We start from the raw sequence: 25,945 nt of genomic DNA, 5'->3' as shown, positions 1-25,945 counted from the left end.
GAAGCACAGCAGAAATTTGGAGGGAGGTAGGGGATGCTGAGCTCTTGCCCTGGCATCAACCATGAAAAAGAGGCAGGAGGGGTGCAGGCAGGGGGACCACCAGGACCAAGCATGAGGAGTCGTGGCATCCCAGTGCACGTATCTCTCTCTGATGTCACTTGCTGCTGCTAGCCACGTCTCATCTCTCTGTACTCCTCCACTGCAGGTTTTCACCAACTTGGCCCATCCCTGCAAGAAGTGAAAGCAAAGCACTACAAATTAAGGAATGGGCCCATTAAGACAGCATGGTCTTCCCTCCCATGCTGTCACACCACCAGCATGCCATTCAAAACCTGCTAGTTAGGTTGGTGTTTTCCAAGGGATAAGCCAGCCAGCAGCCGCAATGCGCCCATCAGAGCAGCCATAAACCACTGAACTACAGCATGGGAAGATGTGTCAGAGAAGACATCTAGGCAGGTAAGGTGGCCAGGTTGAACCTACCTAATCCATGGGAGCATTAGACTAAGTGTCTCACTGCAGGGCCTGTCTCTTAGGTCTCAGTGCTGCCACGAGGCAGCTCGCAGGCTGCAGGAGGGCTGTGGCAAGCAGCTGAAGCATAAACCTCTGAGCAAGGACACCATGTTGGGCCAGGCTGGGTACATGACTTACGCTTTCTGACCTTACAATTGTGGATCAGTGACCCATCGTCCCCTGGGGAGCTGGCGGGGAGGAGAGAGCCTTGTAGGGTTTCCCCTCCGTGGCAGCAGGATGTGGGGCAGAAAGGCCATTTGAGGGCGTCTGCTCACCTTGCCTACCAGTACCTGTACCAGTCCTTCGTTCCCAGGCAGCCCAAGTCAGAGCCATGGAAGCGTGCAGCATGAGCATAAAACAGCAGTGACAGACCTGAGATGCTACTCACTGGGTGCTGCCATCTGGGCTAGTACCTCCTGCCACCATAACATTTTTCTTGTTATTTATCCTGTTTCCAAAAATTGCTTTGTTTGTTTGTTTATTTGTTTTTGTTGTACATGTATATAGGGTCTTGGCCCTACTGTTCATTGTTTTGGCTTGTGCAAACCCTTTCAGGAGGCTGGCTTGTTCCTCTTATCTGTGAGTTGATGTTTAACCAAGTTAAGTGTATTTTGCTATAATCTTTCTGTGTTAGCACTGTTGCCCTTGAGCCTTCCCTATTCTCCTCCCTCGAATTTTTCAGTCTGTCAGCATCTTCCTTGACTTGCCATGCCATTAACACACGCTTTTCAAGGTGATGCTGTGCTTCGTGTTCATCCTGTCTGGCTTGCACAAACTCCCAGATTGTTGCTGGGCCTTCTGCTCACTCTGTGGTATGAACAGAAAGTGAAAAGCTCTGCGAGAGACGGCTCCTATGCAGTTCTGTACATTTCCTATGTGATCATAAGTTGCCATTGAAACCACAGAATGACATAGTTTTCCTTTCCTTTGAGTTCAGAGAATAGAGAACAGATGCAGGAGAGGGCGAATGGAAAAAGAAGAGACGCCACGTTATGCTGTATGAGAGCAGTCAAACTGACACAACACAAAGCTGCAGCACATCATATTTTCTTATTTTAAATTAAAAAAAAAAAAAAAAAAAGAAAGAAAACAAAAACCAACCCACAGTTCTGCAAGAGGACGTGGCTCTTAACCGTGTTTGTTTCCTCCCTGGGATTACAAAATCTGCTTCCAGGCCCCTCCACAACAGTCACAGCTGAAAGGTAAAGCTGTGCTCTGGTGGGCCATGCTCACAGCAAGAGAGCTGCCAGGGATTTGGCTCTATCTTGCAAAGGGAAGGTGAGCACACCTTTTCACTGTGGTGTTGTACATTTTTTCCTGCATGCAATAAATACAATTTTGGTACATAAAATCAGTAAGTGAAATAAGGTTAGTCACAGGACTTCCTGACAAAGCAGCTCATAAACAAGCTTTCCTCACTTCCCTCTTATGAAAGTTCAGCTCTCCTCTGCTGCACTGACTCCTTTGTTTCTCTCTTCTCCCACTTATCCCCTGACTCCCATTAGTATCTGAGTCAGTCTAGTAAACATTTCGCCCTGTGGCAGCCTCTCCAAACATAGCAGGAAGATCAGGCTCTGGAGTGCACTCTTGACACGTCTCCTGGGGATCCTTTCGTACTCGCTGGTAGGTTATTCTGCTGTTGTTCCTCATTCACACATTGAGAAAGAGAGAACCAATGCCCCATGTATTCAGCAGCTTGTTAGCCGTGAATGGTAATAGGGTCTGCAAGGCTTCCTCTTCCCTTTCTCACTCATATCCTCCATGTACTTTAACCTTTGTAGTGGCAGTTTCCTGGACTGAATGTGCTGTTCAACATCTGCTTGTAGAAGAAGGTACTTATCTAAGTCTCACTATTATTTACATTTTATTTAAAAGTGTGCCCCCTTTCATGGATGCAACGCTGGTCAAACACTAGCACACACAGAGGATACATCAACCACCGTGCTCTTTATGGATGCAGTCTTCTACCACATAAGTCACACTGCCATTCTCATGCCATTTACAGTCTTACCAGTAGCCTTGTTGGCCTTGATCCACGTATTTACGTCTGACTTCCTCGTCAGCACAAGGGATAAACGTACGTAGCAGTTGGACCAGATAGAGGAGAGCTTCCAAAGCAGCCGGGAAAGAAGCGTACTTATGAGTCATCTGCTCTTGGTTGCTCCTAGTTGGCAGAAAAATAACTCCCTACGAACAGGGCTGTACTGGAAGTTTCCTTTCCTCGCAGCAGTCAGTCTACCTTTGAACCCACAAAGACCATATGACAATGTTGGTGCCTTGGCCTCATCCATTCACACAGAGAGACGCTTGCATGGGGTTGTTTTACCTACAAGACTACCTGTAAAAGTCTGATTGCAGAACTGAGAGTTCTTCACACCATTGTCAGCCTGTTTTCACCCTCAACCAGTTGCTGCTGTACGGGCAACTGGGCTGGTTTGCAGCATTGCTTGAGGCTTCACTTCCTGGAAACAAGAATTGTGAAGGCAGGAAAGTTTCCAGCTCACCCTACTTACATATTCAAATTAGGATGAAAAGCTAGCAGGAATTTCTGGTAGCCATGTTTCCTTTTTAGTTCTGTTATCTTTTCACTCTCTTTTGCTGTAAAAGTAGCAAAACCCTGAACTGTCCTCACCCTCTCAACTTCATAGTGCCCTCTTCCCCCCCCCTTCTGGCCTTGTTGAAGTCTTGAGCATCTCCTGATTTTCCCTACACAGGAGTCACCACCATCTGTGGTGTCTAACAGCATGCCCAGAGCAGGGCACTTGCTGTTCTCATCAAGTGACAGCCCAACTGGGACACAGATGTTGAGCTTCATTTCCCACAATCCAGTGGCTTTTGGACATTTTTCCAAGAGATTTGTTCCACTCTCTCCTCTTGCTCAAGTCCCCTTTTAAGAACCAACTCAACTTAGCATGTCTTTTATGCAAACAGCAATTTCCTTTTGAAGCTCTCAGTGAAGGCCATGTTTGTCACTTCAGTGCTCTGTGAGGAATTTGGCTAAATCAGACCACAGACAAAAATCTCTCTGTTCCCTCTCCCAGGAAGGTATCGGGTTCCTTTGCTTAATGTGCATTTCTGCTCTGGGAAGGAGCTCAGTAACAGGGGTATTATCAGGTTGTTTCTTCAGATTGATTCCTGGCTCAAACACATCCAATTCACTTACTAAAAAGACTTGTTGCCAACATTACTAACTTCCATCTAGAGGCTCAGGTGGGTCTCCATGAGCCAAGGTGTGGTCTTACCCCTACTTATCATCATTAATAACAAAAGGTACTGAAGACAAATACAGCACTTGGGTCCACTGGCTGTGACAGTAATAGAGTCCCAGCTGTTCAAGCTCACTGTGCCACTTGGGCTCAGCTTGCTGTTGTGTCACAGCCCTGCCTCTGCAGGGGTACAGGAATTCAAAGACGGCAACAAGGAGAATAGGGGTTTTGCATTTAATGTCCTGCTTTGGCCTTGCAGAAGCTGTAGGCAGAGACAAAAGCAACGGGTCTCTCCCACCCTGACTGTTCCCTGGGGAACTGCACGATGCTGTTAACTGAGAGCCACCAAATGCTTATTGTGTGGGCTCCAGGGATAAGTGCTCTTCCACAGCCGCATCCCACTGCTTTTTTCCTCTTGCTACTTTGGGGCAGTGGAGAAGAAACTGGTCACAGATCAGGGTAATGAGCACATGCCCCAGCCCTGTCGAAGAAATCATGTTGCCGCAGTCTCTTCCTATCTGCCAGCGTCGCTGCAGGGGTGGTGAATTTCTAAGCTGTATTCCTCCAAGGGAACTATGAAGTTATTTCTAGCTTTGACCCAAGTTTTTTCTTCTGAGCATCCCCATCTGCGCTCCCCACCGGGCTGTGACCACTCCGCCAGCCTGTTTTCAGCAGGTACTGATAGCTGTGATGTGCCAGGAGCCCTTGGAGGGCTGCCTGTGCATTTTGTGAGCCCTGTTGCCACGATACTGAACGCAGAGCAGATGTTTATTTCAACAGAGATGGCTTTGATTCCTTTTCAACTTTTCTTTTGAGCTGCCATCGTGTGTGAATACTTCTTCCCAGGAGCCAAGCACTGTCAGGGCCCAACAGGCAGGCACTGTTGCTGCAGCCAGCACGGAGGGAAACGGGCTCGCAAGGCATGTGGTGGAGTGGTACAAAGCTAACTCATGGCCCTGGCAGATCATTAAGCCTCTCAGGAGAGACAGGGAGACTGTTTGAAAATGGGTGTGCTTCTGTGTTTGTGTCTGCTTACACGCACGTGTGTGTGCATGTACATGTGCTTGCATGTCCTTGTGTTGATGGTAACAGTCTGGCAAGGCTAGGGAAAAGCTGCCTCCCACTCCCAGCTACTGCTCCTAGAACTAAAGTTTTCTATTTTTTTCACCCCAGTTGCCATCATCAAATCATTGCAGCCTTGCTGTAGGCCTGGACCAGCATACCTGGGGCCTGAGCTGATGAGACCATCCTCTTCTGGAGAGCAAGAGAAACCAAACACTGAAAAAGACCAAAGATGTGGTAGAAAAGGTGAGCAGATCCATTCTTTTAGGACAATGCCAGGTGAGAATTACTGAGTACAGGTACCAGTTCCCTTCCCTTCACTCCCCTTCTCTTCCCCTCCGTTCTCTTCCCTTTCCTTCCCTTCCCTAAAAAAAAGTCTTAATTTCTCTTTTGTCTTTCTCCTTTGAACCATCCTGTCTTTCTCTTTTTTTCTCCATCTCACCCCTGAGCTCCCTGCCCAGGGCTATCAGCCCTTGTGGAGCAGCTGCTTTTTTAGTATAGGAATTCTACCAGACCCAGCTTCCTGTTGCCATTTCCTTATATAGAAATGTTTTTAATTCTATAAATATTGTATGTATTTTAGTAAATATCTATATATATGGCTGGACCAGCTATGCAAAGACTCTGTGCTGATTGGGCCAGCATTTTTTTGCCCACTGGCAGGGCCTCTCACTTCTTTCACCCCTTCTACTGTTGTGGCCAAACTATTTTTGGTATTCCAAGAGTGCAAGCTTTGCTGAAATTTTGTTTTCATGCTAAGGTGAAGTTAGAGCAGGGAAGAGTTATTTAAAAGAATAAAATGTGTTTTCAGGTAGGGAGGATAATATATGAGAACATTCTTTTGAGAAGATCAATGTTCTGTGATGTTAAACTACTGAACTGGTTATAATTACATATATATGTATGAGCATATTGTTTGTTTTACAAATGGAAGTATAAGTAGAGTGTATTTGTAATGAAGAGGTCAGAAACACAATATTAACACTATCTCACTTCTGTTGCAACCGTGGAAGAACAGGACTATCCTACAGAAGACCGGTTTGTTTAAGCCAAATACTATATTGAAATATAAAGTTCACCAGGAGAAGGATCTTTTATGACAAAGGTGTAAAGCTTGTCCTTGAACCTGCAAACAGGCCATTCAATTTATCATAATCCTCAATCACGTAGTGACTCACCATTCACCACATAGGTACAATACACATTCACTGTTAGCTTAGTACCTGTGTAAAGAGAACTGGCTGATCTTTTTATAATGTCAGGGAAAAACTCCCAGGAAAGGAACAGCAAAACTGTGCTACAGGCTCATTTAGTACCATGGGTACCACGTCTATTTGTGCTGTTAGCAAGTAGCTTTGCCTTGATTGCAAGATCGTTCCTTTCATTTCAGCTGTGTACTCTATGGCCCAGTGCTAACCCTCCAGGTTGAAAGTTCAACACAGGAACAGGCAGATTATGCCAGAATGGGAGTCTGTCTACCAGGGTAGCTCATCTCTGACTGGAGCCAGTAGCAGTGATTTAGGGAAGCGCGTGAGAACAGCGTAAGGATGGGTAATGCTTGCACATGCCTGCAGGGATTTGCAGCTCACATACTTCCTCAACCAGAGGTGCTAGTTTTATAAATAGTATTTCCCAATGCTTTTTTCTTCCATTAAATTGTCCAGTCACTTTTGGCCCGTAGCGATGAGTTCCCCAGTTTAACTATTACCTCTGCAAAAAAGTATCTACTTTTGTTTGTTTTAAACTTGGCACCTGCTTGTTTGATTTAATGATCGTTAGTCTTTGCATTGAATGAGATGGTGAACAAGCATCCCTCACCCACCTTATCCATCCTAATCATTTACCTCAGCCTGATTATTTTCCTTAAAACAGCAGGAAGTGACAATTAACAAATAGTTCAGACATTTCTAAGAAGATTGCAGGCAGATGTATCATTTTGCCCTGTTAAGAAAAAGAATAAATGTGCCCCATTGCTTTTGAGGGAGGATGTGGAATGCGGTATAGCAATCACCTTAGTGTTGAGGATGTGCCATTGTTGTCTCCAGGATAAAGCACACAATTTGGCCATATTACATGAAAAATTCCATTTCTGAACACTTAGTTGACACTGGCAGACTTTGGCAGCTGAATTCTCTAAATAATTCATTTGTGATGAAGAAGCTCTGTGCACCTGCTGATCAGGGGAACCCAGAGCTGGAGAAGGCTTTTGACAGCCGGTTCTCCTGGTGGCATTGAGCTGCTATCACCATGCTGGGAACAAGGGGAACCTGTACTTTATGTCCTGGCACTCACCTATGTGCATGCAGACAGTAGGAGGCTAGAAGCTACCATGCCATGTCAGAGGGGAAACAAAGAAGGGAAGAGGCTGCAGGAGCTGAAGAATGAGGGGAGGCAGGGAGGTTGGATACACGGCATGGAAAGGAGAGTCCTGGGCAAAAGTGGATGTACTATGGTACTGTTTCTAGACCAGCAGCAAGGTTTTGTCGTTTTAAATGATTAACTGGTTGTAGAAATATCACAGTTGTAATATGGGATTGATGAGAGCTACATCTGTCTTTTACACTAGTGAGTACCCGCAATTTCCAGCAGCAGTGCTGGAAATTCTGCAGCTGCTGAATAACTTGCCTCTAAGACAAAGTGACTCCTAGCACCCATGAATCAGAAAATGATATACGTCGAAGAATGGAGAAATTATACCCTTCCAAAAACATTTTCATTCTTCCTTTAACATCTCTGGTGTTCTCATTAATAAAATAAATATGTAGCCCATTTTTACCATCTTAGTCAACTTTTAAGCTCTGAAACATCTTTGGAAGGTGCTTCAAAAGTAAAAACATGAAAGGCATTGGACTTCACAAGTTTTTGATGCGGTCTTCCACTTCTACTTGACGACCCTTTAGATATACTGCTTGTATTATGAGAACAGTGTATGGAAGAAAACTGTGGAGTGGCCTCTAAGTTCATCACATGGGATGACCCTCATGAGCCCAGGACAGTACTGCACTGGCCAGCTGAACTTTGCAAAGGCACTAAGGAGTTTTAAATACCCAGATCCACTGCTTATGTGTAGAAACCAGGCATTCCATTTCCTAGACAGACATGCGAGTCTGATGGGGTCTTTGCTAATAGTGAGTTTGCATCAGCTCTACTGGAATGAGATCAGACATTCACTCCCTTCCTCATCCCAGAAAATCACTGGGAGGAGTCCCTGGAGTCCACAGCTCTAAAACACAGTATTTTTCTACTTACCAGTGTAATGACACTTTATGTTTGGAAGCTTGAGAGAAATCCCAACTGTTTGTGGTGAGTCTAAACTAGCTAACATGGTACAGGCACTTGCAAAGAGCCTAGTGTTTTTACTATCTCCCTGCAGTCTTCTGGTGTAAAAATAACTATTTTCACACCAGCAACATCAAAATAGTACCTAAATGCACAAAACAGTAGAAGGTCTGAATTGGGTCACATTGCTACTGTGAGGCCCTGAGAGATGTCCTATGTGAATTATAGACATATTTTAAGTCTTGGAAAACAGCAGCAACAGGTATTTACAGAGCAGGCTGGGAAGGAGCAGGGAAGTCCTTTCATACAGCAGTATCAGCAACTGACCATCTGACTTTCTTAATGAACAAATTAGATCTTGCTAATTACAGAGTGGCATACAATATTACAACCCTTTTCTTAGATGTTATGGTGCCAGCCTACCTTACTTCACAGCCTGGCTTGATGATTCAGTCATTACGTGACTGACTGATTACTTAAGATTCCCTGACAGATTTTCTTTCCTGGCTTTGCTAACCGTATCATCCCAGGGCTTTTTGAGCAAGTGTGGCATAAACAAGTGCTGCCTTTTTGCAGAACGTTTTGCTTATGTTCTTGTCACTGCAGTCCTCCCAGCCAGTCTGCCACGGGTGGGTTTTAACTACAAATACAGTTATTGGGGAGAAAACATTGTACCATGCATATCAATTGTCCTCTTCTTACTCTATTAAATATTTTTTTTAGTCCTGGTCATTTTATATTCAGTTGTGTGCAAGCCAAAAATGCATAAAAGGCCAAAAGTCTCAGTGTATGGTCCCAAAAAGGGAAGCACAGATCGGAACCAGAACTCTCTCTGATATAAAGTAAACAGGTACCATCAAGAGAGAGAATATAAAATCAGGCAAGGCTGAGATAACTAGTCAGCAGGATTCTAGGGAGAAAAATCAAGGTAACTAATGGATTGAAAAAGAAAAGCTGAGCCTCAGAGTCAGAGGAGGAACAGAGGGAACCAAAATGGTAATGCATTAGCAGCTGAAACAAAAACCCTCCAACATCCTTTGTCAGGATTTTTTCAGGAATTCTGTTCTACAGGTCATTAAAATGTAAGATGAGAAGTGATTTAAGTATGTCTGAGTAGAATGAACCAGGCAGGATTCAGAGGTTCCATGAGTGGATATTCATTCATTTATTCACTGAGCCACTGTATACAATTAAGAAAGCTTTTTATTAATAGAAAGCCCTTTTTCTTCCCCAATTTTATTAAATAAAAATATTTTTGCCTTTAAGTTTACAACACAAACTTTCAGAAAATACATACCTTAGTTATTCCACCCATTAAACTGACTTCTTTACAGGCTCTTAGGTAACTTAGATGTATAACTGTCACTTAGAAACCTTTTACTGCTATATATTTTTAAAAGGTGCAGAATAATCTAAATATTTTAATAACAGTAAAGACTTAATAAAATGGCAAGTCAGAAAATAAAGTAATTCCAGCATGAGCCACAAGTCTGTCCTTAACTAACATCAGTGTGAGTTGTTTTCTGATTCAAACCACAGTGAGTTAAGGATGGAAAGACTGCCTAACGTTGAAATTCTTGGCTTTAGCCTTCTTTAGCAAAACCTCACCTTAAACAGAGGTGTTTTGTGCTCCTTGCCACAGTGCAACATTTCTCCGTGTCGTAACGGAGAGAGACTGCCTCCAGTCACATCCTTTCTGAAGAGAACCACCCTTTGAACAGGGTAGGTCCAGCATGGGCAACAATCCTAAGTCTCCAGTTTACTTTACACTTTCTCAGTTTTCAGACCCATAGATCTGTGAATTTGAGGAAAGTCCTCAAGAACCCCTGAGTATATTTGTAGTTGAACATGAGTGTGACCGCCCCCATGTGATTTCTATATTCTTGCTCAGAGGGTAAGGATGGCATAAAGGATGTCATTTTTAGCTTCACTTGAGTAACTGGCAAAACTTTAATGTATAGGAATGTGAATCATGCAACACAAATAGGTGACTCACACATGAATGAGAAAAATGTCGCCTTAAAACACTGTAATTTTCCTCTCCAGGACCTTGCAGAATCCGGGGTAGCCGACCCCACAGTGGAAGATGGTGATGAGAGGTAGAAGTGGTCATTGGGATGGTCCTGTAGCAGCTTGGGCCAGGCTGGCAGAGGGCTGGCCTTGGTGGGAAATCCTTCTGCTGACACAAAACCCACCCCAAACTGTACGCTGCACCTCCACAGCATATTGGGCTTGTCCACACTACCTTTAGAGAGGCTGGCTGCCAGGAGTGCCCCCGAGACAAGAAGATGCCACCTCTGTGTGTCACAAAAGCCAAAACCCCATAAAATGTCCACTGGGTTACTTAACACCAGCGTGTCTCTGGGGCACGGCAGCCCGAGGTACGGGTGCTGTGGCTGTGTTTGTGGGTACGGGGTGCAGCGACTGTTTGCCCAGAGGTACAGACGCTGTTTGGTAGGACAGGGCCCAGCGACACCGTGCCTGCAGGGGACGCGGCCCTGTGACAGTGTGCTGGAGGGGGACATGGCCGTGTGACAGAGTGTTTGAGAGGGACAGGGCACTGTGACAGCGTGCTTGAGGGGGCACTGTGACAGCGTGCCTGAGGGGAACAGGACACCGTGACAGAGCCCGAGGGGCCCAGATCTCGGCGTGGCGTCGCGGGCGGCCTCGTCGGTGTGACAGCGGGGCTGAGGGGCCCCGCCGCAGCCCGGCCGCCACTCCCTGCCCGCCCGGCCCGGGGCGGGGGCAGCTGACGCCGGGGCCCTGTGCGGCGGCGGCTCCGCCCCGCGAGGCCGGAGCTGAGACGGAAGAAGCCGCCGCCGCCGCCGCACAGCAGCCGCCACCTCCTCCTCCTCCTCCTCCTGTTGCCGGAGCCCGACATGGCGCTCTGAGCCCAGCCCCGAGAGCCGCCACCCCGGGGGGGCTCCGAGCAGCCGCCCCCCGCGCCGGCAGCGGGAAGCGGGGCATGGGCAGGGCCGCTGCGAGGAGCCCGGCAGGCATGGCAGGAGAGCGGCGCTAGGGTCCGCGTCCCGCCCGCCCGCCTCGCAGCTCGGCCCCAGCCCCGCGGCCGCGAGGTGAGTCGGCAGCGGGCGGGCGGGGGCGCCGGGCAGGGCGGGCCGCGCGGGGAGGGAAGGAAAGGAACGGAAAGGAGAGGAGAGGAGGGAGCACGGCCCGCGCTGAAGCCGCTCCCCGCCGCTTTGTCCTTCCAGGCCCCGCCGCCGTCGCCGCCCAGGAGCAGGGAGGCCGAGAGAAGGGAGCAGCCGGCGGCGCCCGGCCGCCGCAGCCCGCCATGGCCCACTCGCCCGTGGCGGTGCAAGTGCCCGGCATGCAGGTGAGCTCCGCGCCCAGCCGGCCCCAAAATGGAGGCGCCGGGCTCCGGGCTCGGCCCCGGCTCCGGAAGCGGCGCTCGCGGCCCCGCCGGGCGGAGGCCGCCGCTGGGGCGCCGGGTGCGGGGGGACCGCGGGTGGGCGAAGCGGAGCGGGGAGGCCGCGGGGAGGCCGCGCTCGGCCCCGGGAGGAGCGGGGGGGGAAGGCTGGGCCGCAGCCCTGGCCCCTTGGAGGGGGTGCCGCGAGGTAACGGGAGGCCGGGTGGCGGTGTGGGGGGGGTGCTTGCGGGGAAGGGTTTCTCTCCCTCCCCCCCCGCTTTGTTCAGGCATCCAGGAGCACGTAAGGGCTTTTAAAAGTGATTAAGGACGAAACGAAGCTGCTCGCAGGGTGTGTGGGTGCGCGGTAAGTGGCACACCGGCCTCGCTGGCGGGCGTCCCTCCTGCAGGACTTCCCCACCGACGTGCACTTGGCGCTGGGCCTGTAGTGCGGTCTCAGAGGACCTTGCGCGCAGTGGAAAAGTGAGGGCCGGGGTTCGCGCAGTGCAGCAGCCACCTTGCTGTCGGGAGCCATCGTCTGTCAGGAGCTTGCACCTTTCTCTGTGGCTGGGAATGAGACTTTGTGTCGTTTACACGTTTGTGGCACTTGCTTAAAAAATAAATGAGCTAGCATGTAACTGATTTTTTTCCTAGGAAGGTAGGAATACCTCTGACCCTTCATTCTTACTCCACTGGACAATCTAATACAAGTTCGGTCAGAGATCTTTATCAAGCAAAGAGAAGCTAAGCTCATTTCAGCATTAGCTTTTGCTTGTCAAAGGCTGGCAGCCCTGTCAGCATTTTCAGCTTTCTCTCAACTTGTTAGGATAGTCATGCCTGTATAATAGCCAAGTTTTCTTTTTTTAAATTTGTTGTTCCAGTAATACAGAAGCCTTTATAATACATCTCTATATATGTGAGATGTACAGTTAATAATTTAGGAGGTTTCAGAACAGGTATTTAAAACTTCTCTTGGTCAAGAGAAGTGTTTTTAGAAAGTGTAGAATTGAGGTATAAAGAGTATTTATGTATTAATTTATGTCGGTTACAATACCAAGGTTTGCTTTAATTTTTTTATTTCAAATAGCTTGCAGGCCTTTTAAAAGCAGTTAAACTTTGGTCATCCACTGACTTTTGTTTATATAAAAGAACATAAACTGCGTTCAGCCTCCCTGTTCTATTGATATGTCAAGGTTACTGTTGGGTTGGTACATCCTCAACAATGGAAAGCTAAAGAAACTTTGTGATAAAGATTTACGAGCTTTAGCCTGAGCTTCTTTATTTATATCCTCTGCCATTGTTAGTGTTTTCATATTTGGTAGACTTGTATTTCAAAATCCAAGTTTGTCAATTCTTTATTTTCATATTTGCTTAATGTATTGCTGTCCAATTTCCCATAGCTGCTCTGTCATCACAAAAGGACCTTGAAATTATTTAAGGTCCTGTCTTCCACTGTTAAACAAATAAACTTTATGTAATACTGTACTTAGTTCCACGAGTGTTTTTAGCTTAACCCAAGTTTCTTAACCTGTATCTGTAGGTTTAAAGCAAAACCTTTTTTTAACAGTTAGGTATATACAGCTGCATAGAACTAAGAAATCTTTATCAAGGTGACTTTTTAAAGTGAAAACTATTACACATATTCTGATAGTCTTAATGTAAAAAAGGGATAGGCTTTGGTGCAAAATTATTCTGTGTGCTGCTCTTTAAGAAGAGTTTATTGAGGGGAAAAAAGCAGCTCAGGAAGAAGGTGGTAGTCTGGAGTACAAGGACTGTTGTTTTTTTTTTTTTTTCCTTTTTAACTTATTTGAACTATTTGGTCAGGATCATCTGAGGGATTATAAAAGCATCCCTGCTTCTGCTCAACATTAAAATAAATGCATGGTGACTGAAGAAGGAATAAACAGGTTCATCTGTGATAGAAGAAGATCTAATAGTTGCCTTAAAACTAGCACTGTGTGAAAGTGCATGTGATGTCAAACCCCTTATTTTGTAGTCTGTGTTGAGGGAGATAATTTATTGAATATAACAGATGGAATCTGAATTTGCCAGAGAATGTGTTACAGGTGTGAACTCTTCGATTTTATGGTAATTCTATATTTACATCCTGTTTTATTATTTAAAAAACAAAACTCAGACTGGTGGTAAACTGTCAGACTCTTCTTTTTGGAGTTTTACAGAAACTCTTTTGACTGTTTTAAGATCTTTCATCTAATAAAGTGTCAGACTCCATTTAAAAAATAAAAATAAATCCAAACATAGAAAATTACTGAAGGTCACATAGGGTTATTCTGGTGGAGTCTGACTTGGAGTGCCATGACAACAGTGGAAGACCCAGAGGTAGTATTATCTGTTGCCCTTATGAGTAGTTGCAGAATCATTTGTTTATATAGTGGTGGCATTCCGTTTATCCTGTCTTGTGTCCCTAACAAAACCAAATATTATACCTAACAATTCATGCCTGTGCAAACAACTTCCTAAAGATGTTTTTCTCCCCCACTCAGTTTTTTTTGGAAAGGCTCCATTTGGACCACTTATAGCTGGGTTAAGTTAACATCATACCAAACTTCTAAGACTGTTTAATATAGTCAAAGTACTTAGTGAATGTACAAAACGAGTGCTTTGAAGCTGAGTGTGATACTCCAGGTTATGGCATTTTATACAGAATGCAAGATTAAAAGGAAAAATAGAAGGTTGATGGATCTATGTGAGCACAAGTAATGTGCCCTGATTACATGAGGTACGCTTTGTTATGAAAGTCAGGTTGCAGTTTTTATTCAGTGATGCCATTGTAAGTTGGTTCCTCATTAGAAAGAGATAAAATACTCAAAACATTTTTTAGGCTGAAATACTTTGAAATCTCACAGTGAAGTGAGCATCTTGTTGACTGGCAGTATCTTGGAGGAATCCAATAAAACTGATACAGAGCATTTTTGGACATGGAATGTAAGACAGACGAGATATTAGAGCTGAGCCTACCTGTGTATTTCTGCCAACCTGGGGATTATACTGAAAATGACGGTGTTGCTGGAGTGAGGGTGTTGGACCCCTTATTGGTACCCATACACTTCAGCATTTCTCCTTACCAGCTGGCAAGATGCATAGTTCAAAGGATTATATTTGTTTCAAGTGATCAGAAAGTTTAAAGTCAGTCACTTCAGATTGATGCATCTTCTGACGGGCTTATGTTATTAACAGCATCTTATACATTACTTGAAAACTTCCAGCCTCTCTTGTAAGCTTACAAATAAGTGACAGTTAATCTTTCTAAGGTGGACAGTGAGGAAACTTTGCTATTAGCATCCTGAATTTCCAAACTAGTTTGTAGACTTAAACAATGGAACTTCACTCAAGTAATACATTCTTGTTGTTACAGTTTTTTTTTTGTTGTTGTTTGTTTGTTTGTTTGTTTTATGTATAAATGTTTCCTATTCTAACTTGTTCTGCAAAATAAGTCTGAAATACTCATTCATTAACTCATGGAATTGTTGATTCTTTTCTCTCTTCTTCCTGTCAATATGCATGTCTCTGGAACTTGCACGGGGGCTTTATCTCTGTATCTATGCTATGCTATTCTTCTAAACACTTTTTTTCCCCTTTTTTTCTAATGGCTTTATCTCCAGATGCTGCATGTTAGTAGCCTTCAGGGTAGCCAGCAAGACTGTTTAGACCTGATCTGCTTTACTTAGCATCCAGATTATCTTGCAATAAGGAACCTACCTTCCTCTAAAAGCAGAGCAGCTAGAAACATGTGACCTGTCAGCCAGTGTACTCTGATTCATAGTTGAAGGATTGCTTGATTAAATGCAAACTCAGATGTACAGGTGAGCTTTGCTCTCTGTGCTGCCAGTGAACAGACTGTCTGTGAGGTGCTGCTCGCTCAACAACCTGAGCTTGGCAGCTGGAGATTCTATCCCTACGGGATGCTCAGTTAACATCTAGTTGTTGGATGGATATAGAAAGATGACAGGAGTAGTAGTGTTCAGATTTGGAAGTGGTAGACTTCATAGACTGAGAGGGGAGAAAAAAAAAAAACACATTTTTTCTTAAATTGGTGCATTTGTAGAAACAGGCTCTTTATGCGCAGTGCCTAAAGATGAGCACTGGAGGTGTGTCAGATTGCTAGCAAACCTTATTTATTATGGTTATAAGGGTGAGACTTATGCTTAGAGCAAGTAATTTGTTACTGTCGGGTACTTACATGTTTAGAGGGTATGCATTAGAGGAACTTAAACCTTTGAGAAAGGGTCTATTCAAGGATCTGTTAATATATTGCTGTCCACAGATCTGAGTTGGCTCCCAGATAATTCCACAGTGAGTTTGAAAAGGCTTTATTTACACTTAGAAATGTGACCCACCTAGAGAGAAGTGGGAAGTCTAGCGCTTGCAGGTCACCAGAAAACTTACACAGTGCCTAGAAAGCTGGCATTCCTTGTGATTGATCTAGAATGGACTCTGATAAATACCCTGGTCCTATTTCAGTTCCTTGATTTGTGCTTTGACCCACAGTGCAGTCAGACTGCAGGAAGATAGTATTTATGACTTGTGCAGAGAGTGCCTCTTTGCTACTTGTAGTAGATTCACATAAAAGTATTTGTGGAATTCAGCACTGCAGTTGTTCTTTTCCTGGTTGTACTTCGTGTACAAGCTGTATTGAATGTAACAGTCTGCTAACTCCAGTCAGGCTTCATTAGCTGGGCTTGGTCCTTCTGTCTCATGCACTGTGATAAGTTATTCTGACGACAAAGAATAGTAGGGCTCAGTCATACTTGTACTGTTGTAGTGTTACCAAAGGAGGATAGAGTGAGCTTTGGAAAGTGTTTGCTGCATGGAAGTTATATTAGGTATAACCAACTGGAATTCAGCAGATGCTTTTATCAGTCAGGAGAAAAAAATCTACAGCAGTCTTTTCCTGTTTTTTTTTTTTTTTTTTTTTTTTTTTTGTGCAGATTTTACAGTTTTATACACTTGTTAAGTGCACTGACCTGGAATTCAGCAAATCTGCTGAAGCTGCAGAGAATGCATAAAACAAACTCAACTCTTCTCACCTTAATTGCTTTGCTCTTCTGCACCATCTGATGCTATCAGTTTTGAGCAGAGGATAATTTAACTTAAAAATATATATATAATTATTATTTTATTCTATTGAATTTAACATTAAAAAAAGTCACATGGGCTGTTTTTTTAAACTCCAACATCTTACTGTTACAGTTTTACAAGTCCTGATGAAAGGTTGTTTTTTCTTCCTTTTCTCAAGAAGGAGAAAATATATTAGTAGCTCAGTGCTGTATTGCATTTTGTTTAAAAAAATAAGTCTCATTTAGATGTTTATTTTGAGGGGAGGATTCTTTCTTTATATCACAAAATGTCCCGAGTTGGAAGGGACCAATAAAGATCGAGTCCAACTCCTGGCTCCACACGGGACCACTGCAAAACCAAACCTGGTGTCTGAGAGTGTTGTCCAAATGCTCCTTGAACTTTGGCAGGCTCGGGGCCATGCCCACTTCCCCAGGGAATGCCTGGCCACCCTCTCTGTGAAGATGCATGGTTACTTCATGGCATTGAGAGTATATGGCTACTTGTGCCACTGCAGTAATGTTTGTAATGTGAGACCTGTGAAACATCTTAGTAAAGATGGACAAGCATATTATGCTCAGTTTTCATTGGTTTCAGTGCCCTGAAAATACGGTTTTCAATCTTCTCCAAAAGTGAAAGGATGAATTTTAAACCTGTTAGTGGTTGCATCACTCATTTACTCTTTGGTGATTAACTTCAGATTTAAGAAAGGGTCACCAACTGTGAAAAGTGATAAGAGGTTATCATTTGTTTTTCTTTTTTCCAGCCTTAGGAACTGAGTTCAATAATTGCCAGGCCCTCAGAGTTTAGGGGTGGGTTTTGGGGGAGGATGGGGTTGGGGGTTAAACAGTACAAGATTGGTTGTGAAACAAATAATTTTATTGCACGCTGTAATTAGTGGCTACATGTATGCTCTCTTTGCAGAAATAAACAGTTGACGAGGTATCTTATCATGTCAGGAGCTACAGTTGCAAGTCCTACTATTTCTTTCTAACTTGAAATTGCTGAAAATCAAATTCCTTCCTAATACTGTCTCACCAGGTTTCTTGATGTTTTTAAACTCTATTTAGAGAACTGTCATTTGTTCTTTAAACTTTCAGCAGCTTTTTTGGAATAAGTCTGCTCTGCTGATTAGGTGAGGATCACTGAGCACACTCAGTTCTGAAGGAGACTTAAATCTCATGAGAAGGGTGCCCATCTAGTGATAGTCACTGAAAACTATTCTCCCTGAGGGATTGCTACCTAAATAAATAGGGCGAAAGAACCTGCATCAGAGAAGCTAAGCTATTAATAAAGGGTCTGACAAGGTAACAGTAGCTTGCTGGTCTTGTTCTTCATCATATGTTGTGCATGTGGTTTTGCAGAGAGATGCTATATACTGTGCATGTGATTAGGTCCATAACTCAGGAAGGAGTTTCAGCTTAGATCTTTCTTGATTGCAGTTCTTTAAAGCTTTATTCATACTTGAGTGGTAGAAGTATGAAGCAAAGTTTGTCTTACTAAAGTCTGGATTTGAATGGTCTTGGTTGAGGCAGTGTGTCTGGAGAAGCTTCATGGCGTGTTGTAGCTCAGATCTGCATGAATTCTATGTGCTCTCCTGAATGAGAAATGTTATCTGCAGGTTTCACTCTTGAGCTATAGAAATCTGAGAGCCCAGGGTGGCTTCCCCATTTTCATGGACCAGAAGTCAAGAACCTTCTATTCAGTTCAATGTTAGTATTCCCTCCCTCCTCATCTTCTGCAGGCTTTTCATTCAACTGGATACTGTTAGGTCCTGAATACTGGAATAATGTTTACTGGGGGGCTGTCAGAGGCTACATGCTTGCTAAATGTGAAGTTGTATTTCAGTGCAGGCTTCAGCTTCGGCAGCTGAACACAGAATAAATAAATAAATATAAAATCAAAAACACTGCATACCTCAGAATGACTATTATTATTGTGAAGTGCCTGAATGTAAAGTGCTGAGTGAAAAAGGTTGAATTTCCACTGATGTAAATTGACTTAAAAGCATTTAGAGAAACTGGGAGGAGAGGAGGACAAGATGTAAGTGCGTTGCCCTTGTTGGCAGAGACTTCTACTGGCTGGACCTGCCCCCAGCAGAGGCTGGGTGTGGTGGGGCAGAGTGGCAGGGAGATCATTGGCAATGATCTCTCACCTAGGAAGGTGTTATCTGGCAACCAGTCACAACAAGAACATTTTTACCTTCCTGCTCAGCTTTATTCCAGCCTAGTTGGCAAGAAGAATCTCCTTTTTTTTTTTGGGGGGGTGGGGTGGGGAGAGGGTGTTTCTCTTCCTCCCTTCCTTTTTGGATTTCAGTGAAGCTTTTGACACAGTTTGCCATAGGATTCGACTGCACAAAATGTCCAGCATACAGCTAAACAAAAACATCCTACGGTGGGTGAGCAATTGGCTGATGGGCAGGGCTCAAAGGGTTGTGGTAAATGGGCACCTGTGTGGTGCCAGGACTTGGACTCGATGATCCTTGTGGGTCCCTTCCAATTTGGGATATTCCATGATTCTGTGTCTGGTAGCTTCAGGTCCAGTGTGATTGATACTATCAAGGGACAGTGTCCAAGAGCAGACCACAGCTTTTGGGCCAGTGGTCATGGAGCCTTGCAGAGAGGACAGGAATGTAGGAATCCAGTAGACTGGTGTATTATTTGTCCTTTCTCAAAATGGTCCCCTCCAAAACTAAAGGAATAAAATGATCTCCTTGAACTGTGGGTTCCCATTTCGGCTTATTGCAGGCAGTGGTTATTCCTAGAGAGCTATCAGTGGTAAATAAAGTTGTGGCCTGCTCTTTCCACCGTATCATGTTTTGGAGACATCTAATTTTTTTTTTTTTCAGACAATGTTTTTCTGCAATATTTTAATGTTGTTTAGCCCAAAAGTAAGTAGTGACAGCTTCACTAGAGAGAGAGAGATTTAACAAGGATACTTGTATGTGCATTAAACTTGGTCTTGTTGCTGCTTTTTTTTTAGGAACTAGCATGTTTAAAAGGTGGAAATCGTTCTTCTTGTTCTATCTGGATTATTGTATGAGTTTAGCCTTATTTACAGGAGGGAAATCAGTGTTACCAGGTTCCAACTTGCACAGGAGTCCTAAAATGGCTTCTAAGATAGAGCAGTAAGAGGCCTTTGAAATTTGTGTATCAGGTGCCATCTTATTGCAGGTACTAAACCTCTAAATATTGGAAAAATAGCCCAAATGCCAAAACGATATAATTTATTGCTGGTAGAGTGCTGACGTAGTTGTTCCTTTAAATGGGTGTGGCAAAAATTGAAAAAAATTGTTTATGTACTGATAAGCAGGCTGCTAGCTGAAAGGAAAGGCAGAGTGCTAAAAGCAGACTGCAGCCCATAAATGGCTATTTTTCCGTGTTCCTGTTAGACATGGCTTTTGTAATCTCTCTGCATATTAGGTTTTTCAAAGCAGTTTGTAACATTAGGAGAACACAAATATTCTTCAGCAATGTGGAACTGTCGTAGTCCTCTGACTTGTAATTCAGATGTGCAGGCAGCTCATTGAGGTGGGTTAATTACCCATTCAACAGTCATTTGGCCTGCACTGCTCAACAAAGGAGATTAAATTTGTTTTGAAAGGTCAGCTTGTTGAACTCCATAATAAATGCAGAATGGAATTTGAACATTTTGGTGTACAGGAATCTGTTGAATTCTGACTGACTTCTGTCTCCATCACAGCACACCCATCCATCTTAGCTACGGAGTGCTGTCACTTGAGGTTTTTTTCTTTTCCAAATCACAGTAAGGATCTAGTCACGTAATCTGTGGCTTTCCTCCCCTTTGCATTCCTCTGACTTACTAGGCCATGCTCACCAATGAAAGCAAACTGAAGGATATGAAGCAGTATGCATAGGTTTGAGGGTTTTTTATTTAAATATTTTACAATACTGGATAGTTAAAATGCGTCTGTAAGGATTTTCAGTCAGGGAGAAGCTCACTGGAATGAGGACTTTCTTTTTGTGTTTTTCCACTATGCAGAATACTCAGCATAAACAATTGGTGTAATTTTTTAATGTCAAAGAGCTAATCTTTGGAAAACCGTGTTGTAATTCTTGCTTTTGGCTTATTTATCCTATTCCTTATAAGCTTCTTGTGCTGTGTTACCAAAGTGGAAGAATAGCTAAGAATAGAGGAAGTGAGTTTGTTTGTTTCCATTTTCAGTGCAGTGTGCAATTGACAGCATGCATCTGCCATGGGTCAGAGATGGTTGGAGGATGAAGGTGATTCCTTCCTTAAAAATCTGAGAATGGGCAAGAATGAAAGCAAATTTTAAAATTTGATGGTCATCAGAATTTTTAAGCAGCTGGCCTTCTAGCTAGCGTGATGAAAACAAAGCCATATGGGTTTTTCTTTCCTTGCTTTTTAAAGAATATTGTTTTATAATAATGTTCTCAGGTTTTTACTAAAAATGGCAGTGAGTCTTGGCCTTGTCAGATAAGGGAGATGCTTTGTAAAGGGTGTAACAGGTCAGGTCCCATTTAAGGGAAGTAGAGCTCAGATCCAGTTTTTATTACCTGTGGTACAGAAAGTTTAGTGTAAAGGTTTGATACTTCATACAAATGAAATTATTTTGTTGTCAAAAACACTTCTTCCTTCTGCAGTTATCAGTTGTTATGGTAAATGTAATAAAGTATCTATTACCTTGATGATTGAGTCTTAGAAAGGACTGAACATCAGAGTTCAGGTCCATGCAAAAGTCAGTGAGAAGCCAGAGTATGTACAAGATGGAGGAAAAAACGTGCCTACAGGTTCCACCCTTTTATTGAATATCTGCAGGTTAATTTTTTTCTGACTCTATGTAAGTGATAATGGATTTGCACCTGTGCTTTTACTGACTTCAAGGTATTTTAATAATATATAAATAGATACATATACAAGCATATGGCACTGTGTGTATGAGTAACTTTAATTGTAATAGGATTTTAAAGGAAAATGGAAGGGGTGGAGTGGGGAGAAACTCTAGGAATTAAAAAAAAAAACTCTATCTACCAGGGGTGGCTTTATTGTAAAGAAGTAAAATATTCCGTATGCAGATAAAATACAGAAACTTATATACATGAATATAGAGAGATATGTTAGAATATGTGTAGCATATAGTTAATTTCATATCTGATAATGTATGGAAAGAAATTCAATCAAGATATTTGTACCATATCTGAGTAAAACATTATTCTAAAATTATCCTGTGCCCCGTTAGTTTCACCATTCCTATTCCTCTCTTAATTTAAATTTTATTTGGAATTTGAACAGAAGAAAAATGTAGAAGTAACTTATTCTCTGAAAATAAATAAATATCTATGAGTGGACTGATAGCCTATGATTTCAATGTGCTTGACCCTGATCCAGCGTTTTGTAAGAGCCTGATAAATGCTGAGACTAGATTAAGTGACTTAATTTTTAATCTGGTTTTCTTTTTACTGACTTTCAAGTATCTTTTATTCAATGTATTTCAGGTATGAATTCTTAAGACAGTAAGTGGTATTTTGGAGATTATACAGATAACAGTAATTATTAACCCTAGCTTAATTTTATTGTCAGCAGTAATTCAGATATTGGGAATTCAGAGAAATCCTAGTGCAGTACATGCGGGCTTCAGCACCAAAGTTGGCACATGTTCTTGATCTGGCATTTTAATGCTAACACGGCTGTGGGGCTGCCCAGCAAATTAATTACAGGGATGTTTTTTGTTTGTTTTGGTTTGCTTATAATGTTCTGCCGTAACGTAATCTTCTTTTCTGGAGGCTTTCTTTAAGATAACTTTCTTTAAGATGACTCTTTTCCTTAAAGTTTGACTTCAGTACCTGACTAAAGATCAGGCCTTTATTGTAGCAATTGCTTGAAAAGTCTTTTAAACACATGGCTAATTCTGATGACTTCCAAAAATACCGCTATATGGTAGGGTGTCATTGAAGTGGATATATGAAAAATATGACAGTAGATACTCAGATCTTCTCTACTAGCCTCTTAGAAAATCTGAGCTAATTATATTTTTATAAATGGTCTTCTAACCGTGTATTTCAGCAATGTTTCACAATGTAGATGAACTATTCTGTATTACTCCTATAATTTTAAGAGAATTTCTGTTCCAAATAAAGCCTGGGAGATGCTTGAAAAATCCAGTTAATGTAACACCATTTATGGGTCAGGTTTTAGAAATACTGTTAAGACAACAGTCTTTTTATGTTCTCGCATTGATGGACCATATAGGAATCTAATGTGACTATGTTAAATTATTTGCTTTGGGAGACCTGGAGGATGCTGGTTTTGATTTAGTTAGATGCAAGGCATTAACTCAGTCTGTCTGAGATACTTGGAAGCTTCTCTTTTTTTCATCCAGTTGTACTCAGTACCCGTTAATGAAATACATTAATGAACCTTCTTATAGGAAGACCCAATTCAGGTCTCACAGGCTGGTGACCTCCTGAGGTAACTTCCAAGACAAAATATGGTATGATCCTGTGACTCCAGATGTGTAGATGCATATGTGTATGAACTCAGAACTATGAAATAATGGCACATATCTGGATGGTAGGATGGCAGAGATTTTGCTAAACGCTAGTGCAAGCAGTGTAGTTGTGCTGCACTGGTGAAATGGTGGACTTCTGAAGCTATGCAGAGGGCTTGTATCGTCATGCTTGTGCTGGTACTATTGTTACTCATGCTGGATAGATTGAAGTTGGCATGTATATATGCCTGCGCTTGTCATATTTGTTGCTGCTTTTGTCTGTGGTAGCAGATTTAGGGAGTAGAAGAGCCATAAATTCTCTTCCTGACCTGTCCACTTACAGGTGTTACCTTACCAGAGGCGATGATGGAGTTCACGCACTGCCTATTGACACCATCTGCTCTCCAACAGACATGGCTCTCCATATGAACCAATTAAAAAAAAAAAAAAAGTGCTGTTATTCATGCTGGCAACTTGCAAAGCTTCTAATCCTTTTTGCTATTCAATGAAATATCTGTGAAAGAATATAGAGTAACAGTTTTGGTGAGGAGTATTAATAGTGTTACTTTCTAATTTCTACCATATTAGAAGTTCAGCTGGCATCTCTACTGCAAAATTTCAGTGATCTATATTGGGGGTGTATATAAACACGCTTTTATTTACATAAATCTCCACCCTTCTTTGTACTAGGAGGAAGAGAATAGGTATTGCTGCATATTCTAAATTTGCCTTTGATTAAAAGTAGTCTTCAGTTTTTGTTTGTTTTTATCAGATGTAAAGAAGTACTCTTGTAGAACAACCTTAAAGACAAGGTAATTAAAGAAAGGTAAAAGCAAATACATTTCAAGATGCAGTCTTTGTTCTAAGCCTGTGTTTTAAATAATGTAAGGGTTCTTAGTTTGAAGCCTTTCCAAAAGAAATTATCTCAACATTAGCCCAAGTTGTTCAGAAATACTTGTTTTCGTCCTGGAGCATCCTACAGATGCTTGTCAGCCTCGGAAGCTGTAACAGAAGCTGTAAAGCCGACTTTGATTGCAATAAAGGGATTTGCTCAGAATAAAAACGTTTTCCTTTAGTAATTCCACACTACTTGTTCATCTCTGAGCTGCCTTTGTTCCACCTCTCTCTCCCCTGGGTGTACACAGTTCTATGGTGCCATCTTTTCCCTATACTCCAGCACTCCCACGTGATGGCATTAGGAATTGCTGGAAGTTAAAGTAGCTTTTAAAGCTGTGATTCACCTGAAGTAGCTTGGGGGAATTGTGAGGCCTGTCTTGTGTTGTTGATGACCAACCGTTAATTGGTTGTATAAGGTCGAGTGGTGTGCATTTCCAATGAGGATCCCAGAGGAATTTTCTACTTAAGGTTTCTCCCCAAGCAAAATCCAAGAGCAGCTCTTTGAGTTCATCAAATGCTTGTAAAGGTTAGATCAGCTGACTGTGTCTGGGATTGGGTCCCTTTTGTTTTACCTACATGGAAGAGTTCAGCAGGTTTCCTATCAAACCCAACAGTACTAATTAACTTGAATGGGCATCCCAGGCTCTTAAGCATCTCAAAGTGAAGCTGGCATTTCTGAAGATGACTGTTTAGGGGTTAATAGAAAGTTTTGCCAATCCTCTCTCTTCACTCTTTCTGGGCGATTTTTGTTTATGTCAGTGGAGAACTATTGGTTAAGCATTCTTATTGGAACTGGGGTCGTAGTTCAGAAACACATCAGTTTGCTAGCTAAGTAACAGTTCTGCAGTTTAACTAGCAGCAGGAGAAGGCTGGGTAGCAGTTGCTGCTGCTTTTGCCATACTTGTTCCCAAAATATTTTTTGAAACAGCTCTAAAAATGAACTTTGGATTCAAATTATTTTTATGGTCTTAATAACAAAATGCCATACACTACTGCATCAACTCCTGCCATCAATGTGTCTGTCTTTCGGTAATTTGAAGATTTACTGTTCTTTCATCTAACAAAAAACTTTCCAAGCATCTGAGGCCTACAGTCATTTTTTTTTTTCCCTTTTCTAATAATATTAATTATCTCAGATTTCAGGTCACAATAGTACTTACCTTTTTTTCACTTGCTTTGATTGTATATTTGCTTATCTTTCAAGTACTTCAGATTTTTCAACAGATAAAAATACACTTTTTTTTTGCTTATTTATTTCTCTGAAGGTGTGTTTTGTGTGTTTGCTGTTGTTGTTTTGTGGTGTTTTAATGGAGCAAAGTCGTAAAGGGCTCTTTGTAGACAAAGGAAGAAATTCTTATTCTTTTTGCTGTAATGTGCTACCCAGGAACAACGTGTCCTGTACATATGCAAAATCTAACATCTAGCTACACAGATCAGCATGAACCTGCCATACTACTTCGTGTTCCCTCCTCTTGTGATAGCACAAGTGACAGCTTGGTATATATGAGCAGTGAATTGATTCTGCTGAAAATAGACCTGACAAATCATATGGTTAAATCCTTGGTAATCTGTTTGGATTCATCTCACCATATTGTGGAATAAATTCTGGTCTTGATAGAAGGAACAGAACAATAATAAGGGGCTAGTAAGGAAATGAGATTAGTTCAGTCCAAAAGGATCAAAATAGCAATGGTTTTGTTTTCCCGGTAAAGGTTTTGCATCTGTTTGTAAAAGGACTGATGTAAGGATGTTTTCTGGAGTTTCATGTCGGTATTGAAGTTGTGCAAGGTAATCTGTGCTTAAGTATCCGCTTTTGCTAGATGTATTCTTTCATGACAGCTCACTTGTTCTGACCAATGAGCAAGAATTTTAGGGGTATGAGAAAGATCTCAAATTATCTTGGTTTTATGTTTTCAAAAGCTGATTTTTGAGTCAGAGGGCTTTTGGGCAAAGGCTTCTTGTTTGAGGCTTGGTCTGTGCAATGAATTGCTCAGTTCTGACAGCATGAGTAAATGAACAGTAGCAAAGTTGTGGTGAAGTGTTAGGGGTCATCTTTCTCAAAATCCTGTTGTATTTTTCAGTAGT

At 42.6% G+C, this 25,945-nt stretch overlaps 1 protein-coding gene and 1 long non-coding RNA gene across 3 annotated transcripts in view; both read left to right on the top strand.

Annotated features, from left to right (window-relative positions):
* Positions 1-200: 200 nt before the first annotated feature.
* LOC311444232 lies at positions 201-10,222 on the top strand. The gene is made up of 4 exons (XR_014697762.1): positions 201-456; positions 534-635; positions 4,890-5,024; positions 10,104-10,222. It is a non-coding gene; the product is annotated as an uncharacterized lncRNA (long non-coding RNA).
* A 641-nt stretch (positions 10,223-10,863) lies between these two features.
* The window catches only part of STK26 (serine/threonine kinase 26), a gene marked incomplete at its 3' end in the record, with an annotated part of 30,381 nt that continues 15,299 nt past the window's right edge, over positions 10,864-25,945 (top strand). Inside the window, exons 1-2 of one of the 2 annotated variants that reach the window (XM_084534378.1) lie at positions 10,864-11,131; positions 11,267-11,388. In XM_084534378.1, the coding sequence (XP_084390504.1) occupies positions 11,347-11,388 (42 nt within the window). In that variant the 5' untranslated portion in view covers positions 10,864-11,131; positions 11,267-11,346. The remainder of the gene's footprint in view (positions 11,132-11,266; positions 11,389-25,945) is intronic. The other variant, XM_084534377.1, reaches the window with a different exon arrangement.

Source organism: Aythya ferina (genome assembly GCF_964211825.1).
Source record: "Aythya ferina genome assembly, chromosome: 13".
NCBI lineage: Eukaryota > Metazoa > Chordata > Aves > Anseriformes > Anatidae > Aythya > Aythya ferina.
The sequence above is the reverse complement of the archived record's forward strand: the minus strand, read 5'-3'. Positions and strand labels throughout refer to the sequence as shown.